Source organism: Spinacia oleracea, chromosome 3 (genome assembly GCF_020520425.1).
Source record: "Spinacia oleracea cultivar Varoflay chromosome 3, BTI_SOV_V1, whole genome shotgun sequence".
Taxonomy (NCBI): Eukaryota; Viridiplantae; Streptophyta; class Magnoliopsida; order Caryophyllales; family Amaranthaceae; genus Spinacia; species Spinacia oleracea.
In genome coordinates this window covers 123,071,561-123,095,309 of record NC_079489.1, presented here as the reverse complement: position 1 = coordinate 123,095,309, position 23,749 = coordinate 123,071,561, and the positions used below count along the sequence as shown (strand labels likewise).

Genomic DNA, 23,749 nt, shown 5'->3' with positions numbered 1-23,749 from the left:
ATTAATAAATTAGTTTTATCTTTAAAAAAATGGCGGGAAAGAAAATGGGGTGGGTTTTGTAAATGACAAGGGTTAGCTGAATATAATACCTTAACTAAAAAGCTAATTGAAATTCCATGGATTCGGTCCAATTACAAATCCAAAAATTTATCTTTGTCATGTAAACATTATGACATATAGTCGGTTGAACATTTTCACAATTTCACCCAATTATATGCATTCTAACGATGGGCTTTTTCTGCATTTATATATATAAAGCGATAACCAGAATGTAGCCCAGTGACATCCTTTGGGCCTTTGTTCAAGATCCAACTCCTATTGACCCAAAAAACAATCAACTAAATACAATTTTACCAAACGAAAAATATTTCCCGTATCAATTATCAACCACTGCCCAAGAAAATTAAATTAAAATAATAATCCTAAAAAAGGGAAGAAAATAATTAAAATGACTGTACGACGAGTAAAATCATAATCATACCATTTGACATTTAGCTTAAAAATAAAATAAGAAAAAAGGATTAGAAAAGGGTTAATCACGGAATAAAATGAATTTGGAAGTTTATGCAAATGTCAAAAGCTTATAAAAAAATTTGAAATAATTAGCCATTGTTAGAAAATGGAAGTGATGTTGTTGTAAGTCATAATGGCAAACAATGTAATAATGACAAAGACTTTTTATGGCAAATTGTAAAATTAGTTAGTAGGGTCCACGTATCTAATAACCCTAATTATGTCTAAAACCCAAATGGGACATTATTTTAAAGGGTTGGATTTTATTGTAATCCCCAATCATTTGCTACTACATTTTTCAACTTTCAATTGTTGTGCAATTATTTTGACTTATACTAAAGTTATTTTTATAGAAAATTTTCTACTCATTCCAACCGAAAATCAGCCGCCAAAAAAGTGCATTTTCTTTACATAGTTTCGTGTGGTTGTGGCCGTTAAGATTATTGTGATCATTGTTTGATCATCTATATGTCGATCGATATTGGAGTGTGGTAGTTATAACAGAAATGATTTATGATTGTCCAAACCAAACTCGTGTTATAAGGGCATCACTATGTAGAATATGTAAATAGTGTAAATTTAATTGTCATAGTTATAAGTTTAGATAAGTTATTTAAAGACACTTTAAGATTCTGTTTGGTTCTCTTAAAAAAAAGATTCTGTTTGGTTCAACTAAGTTTGAATGAAATTAATTTATATGGTTTATTTAAACTTATCTGAACATATTTGAGCTTAATGGAAATTCTCTGAATTTAGGCTTTGTTATATTCAACTTATTTTAGACTAAATAAATTTAAATAAGCTTCCTTAAAAGATACATGATTAAAAATTAAAATCTAAGAATAAAAAAAACTCATTTCATCTGTTCCAATATTATTGCATCCTTTATATTTTAAAGAAGTTTCACAAATATTACACCATTTTCATTCGAGGAAATAAAATACTTGTTTACACACTACAAATACCCATACATCCTTACATCATAACCCTTGTTGCATGATTCATACATGCAGTACAATATTTGCAATCACATAGACAAGTTTGTATTTTAGTCTTTCTCTCTCTTCTTTTTACCTCTACCAAAATTCTTCTGCATAACCTAAATAGTGTAATAATATAGGGAGAAAGGAAGTATAAAAGTACCCGAAGTGGAAGTCCTCTTTCTCTCTCTCCCTCATCTCTCTAGAATTTACCAAAAAAAGGTTTTTCTATGCTGGTAATTGAAGGAAATAATGCCCTTGGTCCAAGTATGCATTCTATGTTAAGTCTAATAAATGCGGTTCAGTATTAATTAACAAGTTAATAATTCAGTGAGATCAAGTGAGCTGAATGCCTAGCTAGAGGCCGCTTCAGTTCAAGTGGAATTAATGATATTAATCCACAGCTTACTCTTGACTGAACCCGTAGGGTCACACAAATAGTACGTAAACGGATCAAGTATTTAATGGCATTAAATACTCTATCTATGGATATTCGGAATCGACGGATCTTGGTTTCAGTGGGAGCTGAGATCGTCACAGGCAAGAAATGAATACTCCGGAAACGATGATATTACCGGAAACGGAAATATGGATCGTATCGGAAATATAAATATTATCCAAGTCGTAGATGTTGCCGGAAACGGAAACATGGTACGTATCGGAGAATATTATCGGAAATGGAAATATTACCAGCATCGGAAATATTGCCGGAAACGGAAATATTGTCAGAATCGGAAATATTACCGGAATCGGAAAATAATTCCGGAAACGGAAATATTAAATATTTGTTCGAAACGGAAATTAATTCCGGAATCGGAAATGTTAAATATTGTTCGTATCGGAAATGAATTCCGGAATCGGAAATTTAATCGGAAGCGTATCGTACGAATAAGCATCGGACGAGGCCTGCCGGACGAGGGCCCAGCACGAAGCCAGGCCATCGCCCAGCAAGCCAAGCGCGCCACACAAACAGCCACGCCAGGCCCAGCGCAAGGACAGGCCCAGCAGGCCGTGGCAGCGCGCACAGCGCGCGCAGCGCGCGCGGGTGCTTGCGTGGGCTTGAGGCTCGCGCAGGCCTCGCTGCGTGGGCTGCTGCTCGCACGCACGCATGGGCGGCCCATCGTGGCTGCCGTGTGTGTGTGCGTAAGTGTTTGTGTTCGTGCACGTTTCCTAAAACGTGCAGAGTTCGGTTAATGATTAAATTCCTAATTCTATTTGATAAATTAATTAAATTAGAGTTCTTGTAGGATTCTAGGTTTAATTAATTTGTATCTGAATAGGATTCCAATTCCCTTTCCATAACCCTATAAATATGTGGCCTGGGTTCACAATTTAGAATGAGTTTCAAAGTATTCAAAGTGAGTTTTTGAGAGAAAAATTCAGCCACACATCTTGCTCAAAAGTGCCGAAAATTCTAGTACCTTAAGGGCGATTCTAGTTGGTCAATCTTAAGGCGGATCCGGACGTGCTATGGACTATCTACGGAGGGACGACACTTGGAGTCCTAAAGACTTGTTCTTGTTCGGTTCGGGCGCAGCTAGGGAGGGCACGCAACAAAGAGTATGCATCTAAATTATGCTATATGATTATGTGTAAATAATATGTAATCCTGGGTTAATGGTTGTTTCCGCATGATTTATGTAATATCATATGTATCATAACCTAACAGTGGTATCACGAGCCCCTTATTATTTTCATAATCTAAATTGCATGAACATGGTTAAATATTACAAATTTGCAAGAATTAAAAGGGGTGATTAATTTTCGTAATTGTTAATTAATTGCAAATTGCGTTTATTTAATTATACGTACGCAGTTTTTCGGCAGTTTCTTCGTTACTCATCCAAATCGAGTGATTTTTGTGTCAATTCCGCATGTAAAAGGCATTCTAAAATTTTGACAAAAAGAGTATTTTTCTGCCGAACCCAGAATTCTCAAATTCGAAGCCTAACTATGACTTTTCGAAGGTTTTAGTTTTTCGAATGCAAAATTTCGTAAATTTAAGATGTTAAATTAAATATTTGCGATTCTTGTTGATAAATCTTGAATTTTTGATTGACCTACTGCATATGTTTAACAAGTTTGAATGCCTAGTCTTGTTAATTATGCAATCTAATTTGTAATTATGATTAATTTGTTGAAAATTAGAATAATTTAGAATTAATTTGATTTTCATAATTAATTGTAATTTAATTAGAAACCTATGATTAAAAACCACCATAAAAATTGTAAATTTATGATAAATTTTAATTTTTTTTATGACCTAGACTTGAATCCATAACAATCGGAAATCAATTGGATAATAAATTTTCGATTTTTCGCACTAAAATTATGAAATTAATAATATTTATTAATTTGTCATTAATTTTATAAATTTTAAATTTTTTATGCAATTCGTTCATATAACTTGCACGCACAAAGCAATGGACGCTTCGTGTTACCCTTAAGGGGTGTTGTATAATGCGGGCATGCAACGACGAGCAAGGGAGCTCGTCGCCCGTGCGGCACGAATGCAATGAGCAAGGGCGTAGTGCACGAGCACAAGGCAGCAGCCCTGCCTTGTGTCGTGGGCCACGAGCAATGGACGAATAGGCATGGGCGAAGGGCGAGCCAAGGCAGTCGCGTGTGGGCAGCAAGCGAGCTGCGCCACAACGCGCACTGCCTCGCGCGCAGCGAGCGCAAGCTCGCGTGCCACGAGCGCTGCGCCCAGCGTTGCTCGCGCGCACTGCGAGCGATGGCTCGCGCGCACAACGAGCGATGTCGCGCGCCCAGCGAGCGATGGCTCGCGCGCACAGCGAGCGATGTCGCGCGCACAGCGAGCGATGTCGCGCGCAAAGCGAGCGATGTCGCGCGCCCAGCGAGCGATGGCTCGCGTGCGACGAGCGCTGGCGCGCGCGCAGCAAGCACCACAGCGTGCGATGGCTTGCGATGGAGATGCAGCAGCTATGCGACGAGCGCATGGGCTGCGCGCACATGGCCAGCGATGGCTGTGTGCGAGCGGCCCATGGGCGTGCAATGCGTAGGGTGTTTGCGTTACGATTAGATCGTTTTGAATGTTTAATTTGAAAATTTCAGTTCACGTAATTTTAATTAATTTTAAAATTAATAATTTAAATTATTTTCTTGGATTTTAATTTTGAATATTATAATTATAATAAATTTTATTTATTCTAATTATTTTACTAAAATTAAAATCATGAATTAATTTAAATAACGACTGAAATTAAATTAAACTTTTTGGATTCAATTATAAATTTATATGAGCTTTAAATTTTAATTAAATTTGTATGTTTCCGGTTAGACTAGAAATACATTTTTATGTTTAAAATTAGTAAAGCATATAAATTTATTGGTTTGAGTGGGAGCGCTTTTAGTCATAAAACTCTTGATTAGGTCTACAAATCCTTAAGGTTAAAACAACTTGATTAGAATTAATAAGGACTGAATAATTGGTAGATTATTGGTGCCCTTGATTAATTGCTGCAAATGTTTACGTGATGCATAATGTGTTTTACTAACCAGCTATGTGGGCCATTCATGATAATGAATGGGTGAATGGTATATATTGTATATGTACTGTTTTGCAGGTTATGAAGTGACTAGTATGGCCCAAATAGGATAGAAAATATGGTCTGCGTACCATTAATTTGAATGTAATTGGTCTGAAGTACCAAAGTTATTTTTCAATTCAAATATGGTCTGCGTACCATCAAATAGTTGTAATTAGTTATAGCTTATCCTATTTGAAGAAAATGGTGCCTCCCACGGAGATTTTCAAGACGGACTTTGAAGTTAAAGCTTCAAGATGAAGTCGGGCCATACTAGATCACAAATATCTTATGCATGTTTTAAGTTATTTATTGCTTTTAAATATGTCTTAAAATGCATGAGATCAAAAGCTTGATTATGTTGCATGATTAAGGATTTTAGTTCACTTAAAATCTAACCAACATAGTAAGAGCCTTAAGTTCCAAACTTAAAAATTGAGTTAAAAGGTGCCATGCCAAAATATACACTTGCTTGGATATCCTTTACATCAATCTAGTAATAGTTTTCGCTCAGCGAGGTGTTACTTATTGGTCCTAAAGGGGCAAGGTACACAAATAATTGTGAGTACATGTTAGTTTTGGTGAAACTCAACGATATAAGTAAGGACTCCTTTTATGTCGTGGCAAATTCGATAGGTTTACCTAATAAGTTCTTAGACGTACCTATCAACCAAGAATAGTTTCTAGACTATTAGCAAAAGGCTTTTGCTTACCTAAGATGTTCTAGGACTAAGTCGACAAACTGTGCTTAGTTCTTCAATGATTTTAGGATCTTGGAATCATTTTATTCACACCTGCCGGAACACATAACTTGAATAAAATGCTTAATAAACATTGAATTATGCATGTATGCTAGAATTTAAGTTTATTAAGAGAAACTGTGAATGGTTATTTATTTGTTTATTCTTTTCAATTGTAGTTTTTAATATGGCAAACAACAATTCATTCAACATTCGATCAATTCTCGAAAAGGAGAAGTTGAACGGGAAAAACTTCCTTGACTGGCAAAGGAACTTGCAAATAGTTCTTATGCAGGAAGAAAAGGAGTATGTCCTAGATGAGGCGATGCCCGAAGCTGCAGGCGACGGGGTCACTCAGGCAGCCCTCAATCGTTGGATTGATGCCAACAAGGATGTGAAATGTCTAATGCTTGCCACCATGAGTGCGGATCTGCAGAAAACGTTCATCCACTCAGATGCTTTCACAATCATCAGTGAGTTGAAGAACATGTTCCAAGATCTGGCTCGAGTCGAAAGATTCGAGACTCATAGGCAAATTCTTGAGACCAAACTTAAGAAAGGCGAGCCCGTAAGTCCACATGTTCTCAAAATGATTGGACTCATTGAGAATATGAGTCGGCTGGATCAGCAATTTTCTCAGGAAATGGCTATAGACACCATCCTCCATTCTCTTCATAGCGGGTATGATCAGTTCAAACTGAACTACAGTATGAATATTCTGGACAAAACGCTCACTGAGCTTCACGGTATGCTGAAGACCGCTGAAAAGACGCTCAAAAGTGATAAGCAGGATGTGCTTATGGTGCGTGGGGGCAAGTTCAAGGAATCTGGAAAGAAGAGGAATGCTAAGAAAGGTGGCAACAAGGCCAGCCCAACTAAGCAAACTGGCGCCAAATCTGCAAAGAGGAAGGTCAGTCAACCCACTTCTGAATCCGAATGCTTCTACTGCAAGAAGAAGGGGCATTGGAAGAGAGATTGCTTGAAGCTAAAGGAAGATCAGAAGAACGGAACAGTCGTTCCATCTTCAGGTATTTTCGTTATAGACTGTATACTTGCTAATTCAACTTCTTGGGTATTAGATACAGGTTGTGGCTCACACTTATGTTCCAATCCACAGGGACTAAGAAGAAGTAGAAAGTTAAGCAAGGGTGAAGTCGACCTACGAGTGGGAAATGGAGCACGGATTGCTGCATTAGCCGTAGGAACTTACTATTTGTCGTTGCCCTCCGGGCTAGTTTTGGAACTGGAAGAATGTTTCCATGTTCCAAGTCTTACTAAAAACATCATTTCAGTTTCTTGCTTAGATGCTAAGGGATTTTCCTTTTTAATAAAAGACAATAGTTGTTCGTTTTATTTTAAAGAGATGTTTTATGGATCTGCTAGATTAGTCAATGGACTTTATTTATTAGATCACGACAAACAAGTATATAACATAAATACCAAAAAGGCCAAAAATGATGATTCAGATCTCACCTATCTGTGGCATTGTCGATTAGGCCATATAAACTTGAAACGCTTAGAAAGACTTCAAAAGGAAGGGATTCTAGAACCATTTGACTTAGAGGATTATGGTAAATGCGAATCATGTTTACTTGGCAAAATGACAAAGCAACCTTTCTCTAAAGTTGAAGAAAGAGCAAATGAACTATTGGGTTTAATCCATACAGATGTATGTGGACCAATGAGTACAAATGCTAGAGGTGGTTTCAGCTACTTTATCACTTTCACTGATGACTTCAGTAGGTATGATTATGTCTACCTAATGAAGCATAAGTCTGAATCCTTTGACAAATTCAAGGAATTTCAGAGTGAAGTAGAGAATCAATTAGGCAAGAAGATTAAGGCACTGCGGTCTGATAGAGGCAGTGAATATCTGAGCTATGAATTTGATGACCATCTGAAAGAATGTGGAATTCTATCAGAGTTGACTCCTCCTGGAACACCACAATGGATGTGTCGGAACGGAGGAACATAACCTTGCTAGACATGGTCAGGTCAATGATGGGTCAGGCCGAACTTCCATTAGAATTTTGGGGACATGCACTAAATACAGCTGCACTCACTATAAATAGAGCTCCGTCTAAAGCTGTCGAAAAGACTCCATACGAATTATGGTTTGGAAAGCCTCCAAATGTGTCTTTTCTTAAGATTTGGGGATGTGAAGTATACGTCAAACGATTAATTTCAGACAAACTTCATCCAAAATCTGACAAATGTATCCTTGTGGGCTATCCAAAGGAAACAAAGGGGTATTACTTCTACAATACATCTGAGAACAAAGTGTTTGTTGCTCGAGATGGTGTCTTTTTGGAGAAAGATCACATTTCCAAAATGACAAGTGGGAGAAAAATAGACCTCGAAGAAATTCGAGTCGAACAACAAACTCTAGAGAATGCTCAAGATGACATTCAGGATGAAACTCCGAGATCTTTAGAAGAATCTGGTGAGAATCATGGTCAATCTAGAAATGTTACCCCGCGTAGATCGCAAAGATATAGATCTCAACCGGAAAGGTACTTAGGTATTTTGACGAACGAGAGCTATGACGTTCTATTACTTGAAAGTGATGAACCTGCGACTTACAAACAAGCTATGACGAGCCCTAGCTCCAAGCAATGGCAAGAAGCCATGCAATCTGAATTAGACTCCATGTCTGAAAACCAAGTATGGGATTTGGTCGATTTTCCAGATGGCTATCAAGCCGTTGGAAGCAAATGGGTTTTCAAACTGAAAAAGGACAAGGATGGGAAACTTGAAGTTTTCAAAGCTAGATTGGTTGCAAAAGGTTACAGGCAAGTCCACGGTGTGGATTACGATGAAACCTTTTCACCAGTTGCAATGCTAAAGTCTATTCGAATAATGTTAGCAATCGCTGCATATTACGATTACGAAATATGGCAGATGGATGTCAAAACTGCTTTCTTAAACGGCGTTTTAACAGAAACTGTGTTTATGACACAGCCTGAAGGTTTTGAGGATCCAAAGAATGCTAAGAAGGTATGCAAGCTAAAGAAGTCAATCTACGGATTGAAGCAGGCATCCAGGAGCTGGAATATACGTTTTGATGAAGCAGTCAGTGACTTTGGTTTCATCAAGAACGCAGACGAATCTTGTGTATACAAGAAGGTCAGTGGGAGCAAAATTTCTTTCCTAGTATTATATGTCGACGACATATTACTTATCGGAAATGACATTCCTATGTTGAACTCTGTCAAGATTTGGCTTGGGAAATGTTTTTCGATGAAGGATCTAGGAGAAGCACAGTACATATTGGGCATCAAGATTTACAGAGATAGATCTAAAAGGATGATTGGACTTAGTCAAAGCACTTATATCAATAAGGTGCTTGATAGGTTCAAGATGGCGGACTCCAAGCGAGGCTACCTACCCATGTCTCATGGAATGACTCTAAGCAAGACTCAGTGCCCAAAAACACTTGATGAGCGTAGACGAATGAATGGGATTCCATATGCATCATTGATTGGTTCAATAATGTATGCTATGATATGTACACGCCCGGATGTTGCGTACGCACTCAGTGCTACGAGCAGATACCAGTCAGACCCATGAGAGGCGCATTGGACTGCTGCCAAGAACATTCTGAAGTACCTGAAAAGGCACAAAGATGACTTCCTGGTCTATGGTGGAGATGATGAATTAATTGTTAAAGGCTATACGGACGCAAGTTTCCAAACCGACAAAGATGATTTCAGATCACAGTCTGGGTTTGTCTTCTGCCTCAACGGAGGAGCAGTAAGCTGGAAAAGTGCTAAGCAAAGCACCTTTGCGGATTCTACAACTGAAGCGGAGTACATTGCTGCACATGAAGCAGCAAAGGAAGCTATATGGCTAAGGAAGTTCATAGGTGAACTTGGTGTAGTCCCCTCCATTAAAGGACCAATAGCCCTGTATTGTGACAATAACGGAGCTATTGCACAGGAAAAAGAGCCTAGACACCACCAGAGAGTCAAGCATGTACTTCGTAGATTTCACCTTCTACGAGAGTTCGTTGAAAGAAAAGAAGTCGAGATAAGCAAAATTGGAACTGATGACAACATATCAGATCCATTAACTAAACCTCTGCCGCAGGCGAAGCACAACTCGCACACTGCAGCTATGGGAATCAAGCATATTGGAGAATGGCTTTGATGTCTCTGTTTAATGTTTTAAAGTTTTAGAGTTTAAATCTTTGTAAAACATTATTGGTTAATCATTCACAATAAATGAAAAGAATTCATTTTTCCATTTAATTTGTGGTTTATTAAATGATGAGTCCCTTCAATTTGACGATATATTCAAGATAGACTGTCAGGACCAGTCCTGTGACTAAGAAATGTCTATCAAGTGAACTTGAATGTCAAAAGTTGAAAATGGTCCCTAGTCGGAGTTTTCTATAAAATTGGACGCATAGAAAACGTTAGACGATTAGAATGCAAGATGACTAGTAGTTCTGTTTCTTGAACTATGTGGACATGGCAATGTCATAATCATTTGCATAGATACTTACTTTGGGAAGACTAGTATCGGACGAGACCTATGAAACTTTATTGTAAGAGATGAAAATCTGTCATAAGTAAATTTCATTAAATTATTAGACACTAAATCCTCAATACCTGAGTGATTTGAGATTACTTGTTTGAGAACTGGTTGCTTTGACGTTGACCAACCGTCGCACCGTAAAAGGAGGCTATAAAGGCAACGCTCAGGTAATCACCTATCAAACGAAGTCTAATCTCAAGATCGCAAGATTGGGATTGTCCTCCCATAAATCGGGATGAGGTGCTTAAAAGTTGTACAAGGCCACTCGGAGAGCTAGAAACTGTGAAATGCATGGCCGTGCTCGGATGAATCATAGGCTATGATTATCTGTTTATTTGATCAGTTGAACTCTGAAACCGAGGAACACCTCTGGACATAATAAGGATGACAACTCTTACCTTATGTTCAAGAGCAAGCATCGAGCGACAAAGGAATTAGGAAATGCACACTTGTCCCTAAGGACAAGTGGGAGACTGAAGGAAATAATGCCCTTGGTCCAAGTATGCATTCTATGTTAAGTCTAATAAATGCGGTTCAGTATTAATTAACAAGTTAATAATTCAGTGAGATCAAGTGAGCTGAATGCCTAGCTAGAGGCCACTTCAGTTCAAGTGGAATTAATGATATTAATCCACAGCTTACTCTTGACTGAACCCGTAGGGTCACACAAATAGTACGTAAATGGATCAAGTATTTAATGGCATTAAATACTCTATCTATGGATATTCGGAATCGACGGATCTTGGTTTCAGTGGGAGCTGAGATCGTCACAGGCAAGAAATGAATACTCCGGAAACGATGATATTACCGGAAACGGAAATATGGATCGTATCGGAAATATAAATATTATCCAAGTCGTAGATGTTGCCGGAAACGGAAACATGGTACGTATCGGAGAATATTATCGGAAATGGAAATATTACCAGAATCGGAAATATTGCCGGAAACGGAAATATTGTCAGAATCGGAAATATTACCGGAATCGGAAAATAATTCCGGAAACGGAAATATTAAATATTTGTTCGAAACGGAAATTAATTCCGGAATCGGAATTGTTAAATATTGTTCGTATCGGAAATGAATTCCGGAATCGGAAATTTAATCGGAAGCGTATCGTACGAATAAGCATCGGACGAGGCCTGCCGGACGAGGGCCCAGCACGAAGCCAGGCCATCGCCCAGCAAGCCAAGCGCGCCACACAAACAGCCACGCCAGGCCCAGCGCAAGGACAGGCCCAGCAGGCCGTGGCAGCGCGCACAGCGCGCGCGGGTGCTTGCGTGGGCTTGAGGCTCGCGCAGGCCTCGCTGCGTGGGCTGCTGCTCGCACGCACGCATGGGCGGCCCATCGTGGCTGCCGTGTGTGTGTGCGTAAGTGTTTGTGTTCGTGCACGTTTCCTAAAACGTGCAGAGTTCGGTTAATGATTAAATTCCTAATTCTATTTGATAAATTAATTAAATTAGAGTTCTTGTAGGATTCTAGGTTTAATTAATTTGTATCTGAATAGGATTCCAATTCCCTTTCCATAACCCTATAAATATGTGGCCTGGGTTCACAATTTAGAATGAGTTTCAAAGTATTCAAAGTGAGTTTTTGAGAGAAAAATTCAGCCACACATCTTGCTCAAAAGTGCCGAAAATTCTAGTACCTTAAGGGCGATTCTAGTTGGTCAATCTTAAGGCGGATCCGGACGTGCTGTGGACTATCTACGGAGGGACGACACTTGGAGTCCTAAAGACTTGTTCTTGTTCGGTTCGGGCGCAGCTAGGGAGGGCACGCAACAAAGAGTATGCATCTAAATTATGCTATATGATTATGTGTAAATAATATGTAATCCTGGGTTAATGGTTGTTTCCGCATGATTTATGTAATATCATATGTATCATAACCTAACAGTAATAGCAAAATTTTCTTTGAAAAATCGGCTATTTTGGACATTTTCCCTCTAATTAAGTTTTTTTTTTATGTTGTTAATTTAAATAAAATCATACATTTGAGTGTAGTAAATGCCCCTACAGTGAGTTTTATTTTGACCTGATCAAACAGTGGGCCGGGCCGGGTTTGGGTATAAAAAATCAGTCTGGTATTTCGGGTCGGGTCGGGGCGGGCCGGGCCAAGATTCAGGCCAAAAAAGTTGTGCCCAACCCGCTATTTTCGAGCCTAAATACCGGGGCTTTTCGGGCCATTTTCAGGCTGGGCCAAATTTATAACTAAAAAGTGTATTTTTGTGTTTCCCAAACCTGCCCAAAATATTAAATTTTCGGGCCGGGCCCTGAAACCGTGCCGGGAAATTCTGCCCAAACCTGCAAAAATTTCGGGCGAGCCGGGCTCGTCTTGAGCAGGTCCAGTTTTATTCGATAGAATTTCGTGGGTATATACAATGTAGCTAGTACAAGTTGTTTTCTTGGTAAAGATTTTTGCGAGTTCGAAAGACACATGAATTGAATCAGACGAAAACCATCATAAATCAACGCGGCTAATAAATAATATATTTAAAACCAAGTTATATGTATTTGTGTACGAAAACACAATTATCGAAAATGCCATCATATTAACTCGCAGGGGAAAAGAAATCTTTGGCTTTCTCCCCATGTTTCCTCTCGGTGCACGGTAGCTTAGCTTATCGTGCACCATCGCCATGGAAAGGAAGTCTGGAGATAAATCGCAAGGAAGTAAGCATGGCAATGCAAATAAGAAGCCTCGTGGACCTTCATCTGATTCTCAGGCACTCAAAACTTGATCAATTGAGGAGGTTTTGGGGGTTGAAACGTTAGATTTGACGATAGAAAATGAAATTCTCACACCAAAATCTGGGCTGCAGCATTTACAAGTGCGTTAAGAAATGCGACATGCGTTCAATAAATGGATGCAATCGATTCATCACTCAGCTGGAATGCTGAACAAAACTCAATCCAACGTTGATATTGGTATGATTTATGTCCCAATTTTACAGCAAGTTGATGAAGTAGCTGCGAATTTGAATGAACATGTTGATAGTACTGGTGATGATCAGTTGACTCAATAGAATCAATTGATTTAGATAGTTCTGCTAACCCTGTTCAGATTGAGCTTGAGGATATACAGGAAGAGGTAGATTTTTGGAATTCTTCCATAATTTGCTATATTGTGGGAGCTAATCCCCCAATTCATGTGATGGAAGGTTTCATTAGGAGAATATGGAAGAAATTTAATGTGGACAAGGTGGTGCTAGTGATGGAAGGTTTCAATTTAAGGGGATTTACCTGGTTTGATTTCTGACCATGGATATGAGGGATAAGGTGATCTCTGGGCATTATTTTTTTGACAGTAAGCCAATGACAGTGAAACCATGGTGGGTAGAAATGGATATGGAGAAGGAGGAAATTAAGTCAGTTCCTATTTGGATTCAGTTGAGACTAAATTTCAAGTATCTGTTTAAAATAGTGATTCAATTAGGCAAACCTATCAAAATGGATGTTGCCACTGTTAGAAGAGATAAACTTCAATTCGCTAGGGTTTTGGTTGATATGCCTATTACTCAGAAACTTCCTGGTCAAGTTTCTTTCATGGATGAACATGGTGAGTTGGTTGAGGTGGATATTACTTATGAATGGAGGCCAACTATTTGTGCAAGTTGTAAAATGGTGGGATATTTAACTTCTGACTGTAAGTATGATAAGGCCAGGAAAATTTGGGTGTACAGCAGCCTGTGATAAATGCACCAGTAGTGGAATCTAGACCAAAGGTGGATAAGGAGGGTTTTCAAAGAACTCTCAGACCAATCAGGGTTAGGCCTACTATTCCAGTGCCAACGCCAGTTAACAATCACTTGCAGATGTTGAATGATGATGATCACAATGTTTGAATTTAGAGGTGCTAAGCTCAGGAAGAGGGAACTCTTCCAACTCTTATGGATAGAATCCTAACTTGGAATGTCAAGGGCATTAACTTAGCTCAAAAACAGGATATTTTGAAACAATTTATACATACGTATCATGTGGTTTTAGTTGGGCTTTTGGAGCATAAGGTAAAGCTTGTCATCTAGGTAAATCTTTACCAAAGGATGTTTTTAAACTGGTGTTTTTACCAGTAATGCTAGTTATCATGAGGGGGGTAGAATAATTGTTGCTTGCAATCCTGACAGCTTTTCAGTCAATATCCTTGTTATATCAGGGCAGTTCATTCATTGTTTTGTTGCTCCAGTGAGTGGATTGCCCGGTTTTTATTGTACTTTCGTTTATGCTTTTAATGAGAGTCATAAAAGAGAAGATTTTTAGAGAGATTTGAAAGCTCTTAACACATGATGTTTGGATTTTGTGTGGGGATCTCAACTGTGTTATGACCGTGGAGGAGAGGATTGGTGCTCCTGTTAGAAGCACTAAGATGGTGGATATTTGTGAATGCATGCATTACTGTAAAATGGAGGATATTAAAAGTTTAGGGAACTTTTATGTCTGGAACAATAAACATCAAGGCACATCTAGGGCCTTCTCAAAAATTGATAGGATTATGGCTAATCCTAATTGGAAGGGGTGTTATCCTTCTGCTGACGCTTGTTTTATGAATGAAGGTTACTTTGATCACTCACCTGGATTACTGACTGTATATCCAAGAGATGCGGGGGGGAAACCCTTCAAATACTTTACATGTGGAAGACTTCTGCTATTTTCATTGCCACTATTCAAGAGAAATGGAATGGACAGGTGCATGGAAGTAAAATGTATGAGTTGTTACTAAACTGAAAAAGGTGAAAGCTGCTCTTAAGGAGTTGAATAGGAATGGGTTTACTGACATCCAGACTTTTGATCTCAAAGCATATCAAGATATGATTGCTGCTCAAAATGCAATGCATTTGCATCCTTCTGATCAAAATCTTGCTGACTCAGAGTTCATGGTTGTGACTGGGTACAGAATCAAACATCAAGCCTATCTGGACTTTCTGAAGCAGAAGGCTAATGATGCATGGTTAAAATATGGTGATGAGAATAAATCTCTTTTCCACCAAAGTATCAAGAGTAGGAACACTCAGAATCAGGTTTACAACATCCATGATATGAGTGGGGTATGGAGAGATAATCCAGCAGAAGTTTCAATTCTCAAGCTTTCCTGAGTTATTACAATGCTCTTTTGGGTACTACTCAGTCTAATAGAATATCTATTCTTATCCATATTGTGCAAGCAGGGCCTCTTGTTATTGAAACTGACAAAGCCATTCTTAGTGCCCCTTACACTGTTGATGAGGTAAAAAGGCTTTATTCTCTATTCCTAGTGTTAAAGCTCCAGGTCCTGATGGTTTTGGCTCTTATTTTTATAAGGATACTTAGAATATAGTGGAGAATGATGTTATTGTTGATGTCCTAGATGTCCTTCAACATGGTAGATTGCTTAAGGAGCTTAATCACAATGTGATCACTCTCATTCCTAAGACTAATTGTCCAAAGAATGTGAGTGAATTCAGGCCTATTTCATGCTGTAATACCATTTACAAATTGGGAAATGATGTTATTGTTGATGCCTTGGATGTCCTTCAACATGATAGATTGCTTAAGGAGCTTAATCACAATGTGATCACTCTTATTCCTAAGACTAATTGTCCAAAGAATGTGAGTGAATTAAGGCCTATTTCATGCTGTAATACCCTTTACAAATGTGTTACTAAAGTTCTCTGTGGGTGGCTTAGGCAGATCTTACCTGATTTGATTCTAGAAAATCAAGGGGGGTTCGTTCATGGAAGATACATAGTTCATAATATCATGGTAGTGCAAGACCTAGTGAAGCACTATGGGAGAAAAGATGTCAAGCCAAGCTGCATGATAAAAATTGACTTACAGAAAGCCCGTGATACAGTGGACTGGGGGTTCCTTAAAGAAACGTTGGTGTAATTAGGGTTCCCTAGATATTTTGTGGATCTTATCATGGAATGTGTGACCACTCTAAAGTTTTCCTTAATGATTTATGGGACAATGCATGGGTTCTTTAAGTCAGAAAGAGGTTTAAGACAGGGAGACCCCATGTTTCATTTATTATTTGTAATATGCATGGAATATCCTTCCAGAATTCTTTACAAGATGAGTGAGCTTCCCCTCTTTTAGTTTCACCCAAGGTGTAGAGAAATCAAGCTCACACAACTCTGCTTTGCAGATGATTTAATATTTTACAGTAAAGGTGAATTTCCCTCAGCTTACCTTTTGCTTCAAGCTTTTAAAATTTTCTCAGATTCTTCTGGTTTGCTGAATAATAAGCATAAGTCTTCTAAATATTGTTGTGGAATGACTGATACTGAGGTTCTTAAAGTGATGAATGCCTCCGGTTTGACTTGGAGTAATCTCCCTTTTAAACACCTAGGAGTTCCTATCTCTGCTAAAGGAATATTATTTCTTCGTGTGATGTTCTTGTGGATAAAATGATTGCCATAATCAAAGTCTGGAGTTTATGGAATTTGTCATACACAGTCAGAATGCAGCTCATCAATTCTGTATTGCTCAGTTTGCATATGTATTGGTCCCAAATCTATATTCTCCCTAAGAAAGTCCTACATGATGTTACTAAGGTTTGTAGAGCTTTTCTCTGGAGTGGTCATGCCTATAGTCATAATCCTAGTAATATAGTCTGGATAGCTCTTGTTGTGCTAAGAAATATGGTGGGCTTGGCTTCAAAGATGTGTTTACATGGAACACCGCAAACATGGTGAAGTATGTTTGGGCTATTGCTTCCAAACAGGACAATGTTTCGATCAAATGGGTTAATGTTGTGTATGTGAAAGATGGGGATTCAGCCAACAACTTCTGCTAGCTGGTATTGGAAGAAGATTTCTGCAACAAAGGGGCTGATAAAGATGGTGTACACTCAGGCTGAGTTTACTTCTATGCCTCAGTATTCTTGTGCAGTCAATTTATGAGAAGCTTACAGGTACTAAACCTCTGATTCATTGGGATACTATGGTTCGGAGTAGGCTTAATACCCCTAGACATAGATTCATACGTTGGATGGAAGTTCAAGCTAGGTTACAAACCACTGCAAAATTGGCTAAAATTGGTGTTAGTGCCTCTGCAACCTGTTTGTTGAGTATGATGAGGATCATGATCACCTGTTCTTTGCTTGTCCTTATAGTAGCAGATGCATCACTGCTATTAAAAATTGGTTTGGGATATCTATTGTCTCTTGTAACCTGCAACACATCATGAGAATGATAAGTCATAATAACCAGTCCAAGTTCAGGAAACAAGTGAGGTATGCAGCCTTGGCAGCTGTAGTTTACTTCATATGGAAGAGCAGGAATAACCGCTAATGGGATGCTTTAATTCCAAATGTGCAGAATGCGGTTTCTAGGATTATTCAGATTGTTAGAGAAAGAGTTTTGGTTGTTATGGCTAAGAAAGTAAGTAGGAAGGATAACTTATGGTTTTCTACCTTATAAGCTTTGTATTACTCTTGTTTTCCTAGCTCTTTGGAAAGGGGTCCAACCTAGTTGGTTCGATTCCCTTTGAGTTAGTTTAGGTTGTAATTGGTTTGTGTTTAATAATATTATTCTCTCTTGTTTAGCAAAAAAAAAAACAAAAAAAAACACAATTATAAGATATTTAAGGTGATAAGACTTTACCTCATTTCTTTGTGGTATAAAGTTCAAAAACTCTACTCTGTATAATATATAAAAATGTTTACAATTGAGTGGATCGCATAACATATTGCTAATGCATAGGGGTGACAGTCGTTAAACATGACACGCTGTATACGAAGTATTTTTTGTAGATCAAAATTTTTCAAAGCCATGGATTAAATGAGATTATGAGACACAGAGTACTTTATATGCTAATGTCATTAACATTTGAAGAAATGTTTTACTACGTACATCTTAAAATAACGAGTGTCATCACGAAGTTACAAGTCAAGTACGCAGGAGCTTGAATTCTACTCGTTTACTATTCGAATTATAATATGAAGATGAAACTCAACCAAATAACAAAACAAATTACTAGATCAAGTAGAACTTAGATCGAGTCGATTCTGAATCGCTCACGGAGACCTTAATGAATTGAATAATTTTGGTTACATTGTAGGATGACAAAGAGTAGACCTGATCAGTGATCAAGGGGTGCAGCCCGACCTAAAAAATCCGCAAATTATTACTATTTCGGAAATGAACAATTATTTATTTATTTGAAATGAACATTTACTACTTCGGAAATGAACATTTACTATTTTGGAAATGAATATTACTTATTCATTTGAAAATGAACATTTATCTACTTGTTCGAATATGAACGTTTATCTAATTATTTGACAATCCTCATTTATTCAACCAATTTAGAAATGAATATTTATCCACTGATTGTAAAATAAGTATTTACTAATTTTAAAATGAACTTAGTTATTGCATTACCATGTTATTACTTTGAACACATATTTACATATATTGAGCAATTAAAACATGTCAAATAACATATTTTACCAAAAAATTGAACATTTTATTATTTTAGGCATTACCTATGTGAAATTATACTTGAATTACAAGATATCGGTATAAATCATCCGCTTATTTTTCTATATCTTCAATCTTGAATCTTGTTTTTGATGTAGTCTCGAGTTCTTATACTTTTGAATGTGTGTATGAAGTGTGGTTTGAAGAATATTTTACTTTCGCTGTTTCAATTTCCTCATTGTTGTAGGTTGAAAATGAAAATAGTAAGTAATTTGATATGAGGATCATAACTAATTTAAAAATGAACATTTATTGATTTGAAAATGATGAGCATGCAAAGAAAAAAATAGGTTAAAAAGAAAGAACGAAGGGTTTAAAAGATCACTAGTGGAAAAAGGGTCATTTGCATCGCACTTTTAAGCATATTTGCGTCGCACATCGTGCGTGGCAAAAGCTCTCGACGCAAATGACCCTTATTTGCGTCGCACAATTAGCAGAGACGTAAAATAGAACAAGAAAGAACAAAAATACAAAAGGTATGAACAAATAAAACAAAAAGTATGAACAATTTCATTATGAACATAAGCCCGATGATTATGATGAACAAACAAATAAACAAGAAAGAACAAACAATTCAACAAAAAAGAACAAATAATATAAAAAGAACACGAAATTCCAGAATAAAAAACAAACAATACAACAATTATGAACAATTTTATAATGAATTTAAAAAAAACAACATGAAAGAACAAGCAGTACAACAAGAAAGAACAAACAATACAAAAAAAAAACAAGACACACACTTGTAAAAACATAAAAGATTAGTGAAGAGCTTAATTTTATTAATGAACATTAACCAGATGATTATTATGAACAAACAAACAAACAAGAAAAAACAAATAATTCAACAAAAAAGAATAAACAATATTAAAAAACATAAAATTTCAGAAAAAGAAAATACAATAATTATGAACAATTTTATGATAAATTTAAAAGCAACATGAAATAACAAACAGTACAACAAAAAAGAACAAATAATACAACAGACGCGTTGTTTTTTGGGGAGGTACATCCATAGTTGGCTGTACCCGGATACAGCTGTTAGGGGTTATAAAAAATAAGGGGTTTATACAGAATTTTTGGGCTATTTTTCAGGCACAACTTGACCCAGATATATCTTTTTAGTGGCTATTGTTATCCCACTTTTTGGACTAGCGACATAACCGCTCTAACGTTTGATCATGTCATGTCAACCAGGTTCTGTCGTGTCACAGGTGAACATTCTGCCATGGAGACGCGTCTGACGTAGCGTCGTACGACGAGGCATAGACGACGAAGGACTGGCGACAACGCGCAAGCGACAGAGACGTAACCTCGAGGAATACGTTGACAAAGATAGGTTAGCCCAAGGCCCATGACAGGCAGCGCCGTCATGCTAGCAGAACAAGTCCAAGATATGCACGAGAAGCGCGGAATTGGTTGAAGACTGGAGAAACGTGTGATAAGGAGATCCCTATCTTTGTGGGATTCTCTCAACTAACAGGACCGTTGGAACTATCCTATAAAAGCACCAAGACGATGACCCTAAAGCACAAGTTAACTCAAGCACTCAAACTCTCAAGCTATCAAGCGCTCATATAATTCTTGTATTAGCTCTTTAATTCCTTATATTGATCATTAGAAAAATACATAAACAATCAGATAGAATACTTAGTGGATTGATAGCCTCATAGCTATCCGCGGTTTTTTACCTTATTCCTGGGTTTTCCGCGTCAACACTTCTCTGTGTCGTGTCTCTTTTATTTGCTTTATTCGTTCATTGCTTAGTTAGTGTCGACCCTAGCCGAAAGTCGCCCCTAGACGAAATTTGGTATAAACAGTTTGGCGCCGTGTGTGGGGACATTAACTAGGTTTCACACAAAATCACCCCTCACATCATGTCTACTGAAGAGATGACGCTCGCAGAGATGAAAGCAGCCTACGAAAAGGCCCAAGCAGAGCTGGCCCAAGAAAGGGCATCCACTGAAATCTTGCAAAAAGAGCTTGATTCTGTGAAGAGCTCAAGATACCAGTCGCGTTTCAAGTAAAGATGGTTGTGGGCCGGGCCGGGTCGTGCTTCGTGCCGAGCCCACGGACCGTGGGCCTAAACGTGTCGGGCCCACGTCAGGCCCACGTTGTTTCGTGCCGTGCCGTGCCGGGCCGAAAAGTTAAAAATAAGGCCCAGGCCCGGCCCAAGCCCACGTGCTTTCGTGCCGTGCCAGGCAGGCCTGCGTGCCTAAGGCTAATTTGACTAAATTTAACGTGCTTTGTCGTGCCGGGTCGAGTCGTGCCGTGCCTTGTCGTGCTTTTTCCAAAAAAGTAAGGCCCAGGCCCGGCCCACGGCCCACGACTTCGTGCCCGTGCCGGGCCGTGCTTTTTGCGTGCTCGTGCCGGGCCGTGTTTTTTCATGCCGGGTCGGGTTGGGCTTCGGGCCGGCCCGGCCCACAGCCATCTTTAGTTTCAAGGCTGGTGGGAAGCCGAGAAAGCTGACATTCGAGATGCCCGACGATTTCAAAGATCTGACAGACGACGAAGAGCCCCAAGGTGAGGAAGACGGATCGAACCCGGACCCGGTGACCCAGCGCCTGAACAAGATGGACGCTCGCATGACAAAGCATTACTCTCGCCTGATGAAGCTAATGATCAAGCTACCCGGAGCACCCACACCATTAGAGACCGAACCAACCGACGGGTATGCGGCATCACCATTTTGTGAAACGATCGCCAGAGTAACGGTTCCACACACACTTCGACTCCCTACGTGGACCACCCTGTATGATGGAACGTCTGATCCTTACCGGCACGTCAACTTCTACAAGCAGCGCATGTGGCAGATCGGAATCCCATACGATTTGGTCGAGCCTGTCATGTGCAAGTCGTTCGGCGGTACCCTCGATGGAGCAGCTCTGGAATGGCTCATGAACGTCGCCCCCGGATCCATCTCCTGCCTGTCCGACCTAATCAACGCTTTTTATCAGCAGTTCGCCAGCAGTCGCCAATTGGAAAAGCAAACCAGTGACCTCTATCGGTTGGTCCAAGGATGAACCGAGTCGGTACGCGATTACTTTAACCGCTTTAATTGTGAAAAAATTAGTATAAAAATATGTGATGTCAGGACAGCTATCGAGGCATTCAAAAGAGGTCTCATCCCCAATTCGGAGCTGTACCGGGAAATAACCAAATACCCCTGTACAACCTTCGAGGAGGTGCGATCGAGAGCCACCGCCCAAATGTGGATTGAAGACGACGAGGTCATCCGGACGGCGTCCCAACGCTCAACAGGGGGCAGCAGCGACAGGAGATCGTACACCCCAAGGAGTAGCAGCTGGCGACACCAGCCGTATAACCGGCAGAACCAGGTACAAAATTTCAATCAATACGATGACGCTAACAATGTTTACAGGAATGAACGGGTCGTTTATCCCCCCATCTCCGAGTATGGCTTCAACGTCGACATCGGAGGCGTGGTAAACGCCCTTCAAAATCTAGGTGGTACTGTCAGATGGCCTAAGAAGAGCGACAGACCAGACTCCATGAAGGACATGAGCAGGTGGTGCGACTTCCACCGCGACAATGGCCACACAACCGAGGAATGCATCTCCCTCAAAAAGGAGGTGGCGTATCTATTGAAAAGAGGCCACCTGAAGGAGCTGCTAAGCGACAAAGGGAAGGAGACGTACAACAAGGACAGCAACACCCAACCCAGCCCAGCACCAAGCGGCGACCGACCGGCCCCGCCCATGTTCGAAAAAGTGGTAAATGTTATTTATGGTGGTTCAGATATCTGTGGACTAACTTCTTCTGCAGCTAAAAAAATCAACAGAGGCGAATTTGAAGTTGTCAAAGAGGGGCAGATCGAAGATGAAGTAGCACTCGACAAGTCATTAGCAACGATGACAATAACCTTCGACGATTCAGATTCAACCGACACACAACAGGAACACCACGACGGGCTAGTCATATCGCTCCCAATAGGCAACACTCTCATCAAAAGGATACTGATCGACAACGGCAGTTCAGCAAACGTACTGTTCTTAGAGGCTCTGCAAGAAATGGGACTAGAAGAAAAGAGTATAATCAGAAGGTCGACGGTCTTAGTAGGAATCAGTGGAGAGTCGCTATGAACAGTAGGGGAGATATCGCTGCCTACGTACGTAGAAGGTGTTAATGTGATGACCAAGTTCAACGTCGTCGAGTGCCCATCAGCATACAACGTCATTCTAGGACGACCATGGATCCACAAAATGAAAGCAGTGCCATCAACATACCACCAGTCAATCAAGTTTCCAACCAAATGGGGAGTCATGAAAATCAAAGGACAACAAAGGGACGCAAAGAAATGTTATGAAACGACGCTGAAACCATCAAAGTCATCCATCTACCAATTACAACAAGGGTCGACGATAGACGACCCCGACGACCAACAGATCGATGAGATAATACTAGATCAGACAAAGCCAGACCGAGTAGTAAGGATCGGAGCGTCGCTGCCTGACAACATCAAAAGTCAGATAGTGTCATTCCTAAGAGAAAACTCGGATTGCTTCGCTTGGTCGCACGAGGACATGACAGGAATCAGTCCGGACGTCATCACCCACAAACTCAATGTCGACCCCAACTTTAAGCTAGTGAAACAGAAACGACGAAAGTTCGCACCTGAAAGAAATAAAATCATAGACGAAGAAGTCCAAAAACTGATAGATTCCGGGAAAGTCAGAGAAGTCAAGTATCCAGATTGGTTAGCAAATGTCGTCGTCGTCAGTAAAAAGAATGGAAAGTGGAGAGTTTGCATCGATTTCACAGACATCAACAAAGCATGCCCCAAAGACCCATTCCCCCTGCCGCACATCGACGGACGCCACTGCCGGACACGAGCTACTGACATTCATGGACGCCTACTCCGGATACAACCAGATCCTTATGCACCCAGACGACCAGGAAAAAACATCTTTTGTAACAGACAGAGGAATTTATTGTTATAAAGTCATGCCTTTT

The 23,749-nt window shown here is 39.5% G+C and overlaps 1 protein-coding gene across 1 annotated transcript; it reads left to right on the top strand.

The window, feature by feature from the left end:
• The first annotated feature begins 21,252 nt into the window (after positions 1–21,252).
• On the top strand, positions 21,253–22,878 carry LOC110780913 (uncharacterized). Its single transcript, XM_056839597.1, has 2 exons — positions 21,253–21,782; positions 21,870–22,878. Exons 1-2 carry the CDS (start codon positions 21,253–21,255, stop codon positions 22,876–22,878), a joined length of 1,539 nt encoding a protein of 512 aa, XP_056695575.1.
• The last annotated feature ends 871 nt before the right edge of the window (positions 22,879–23,749 follow it).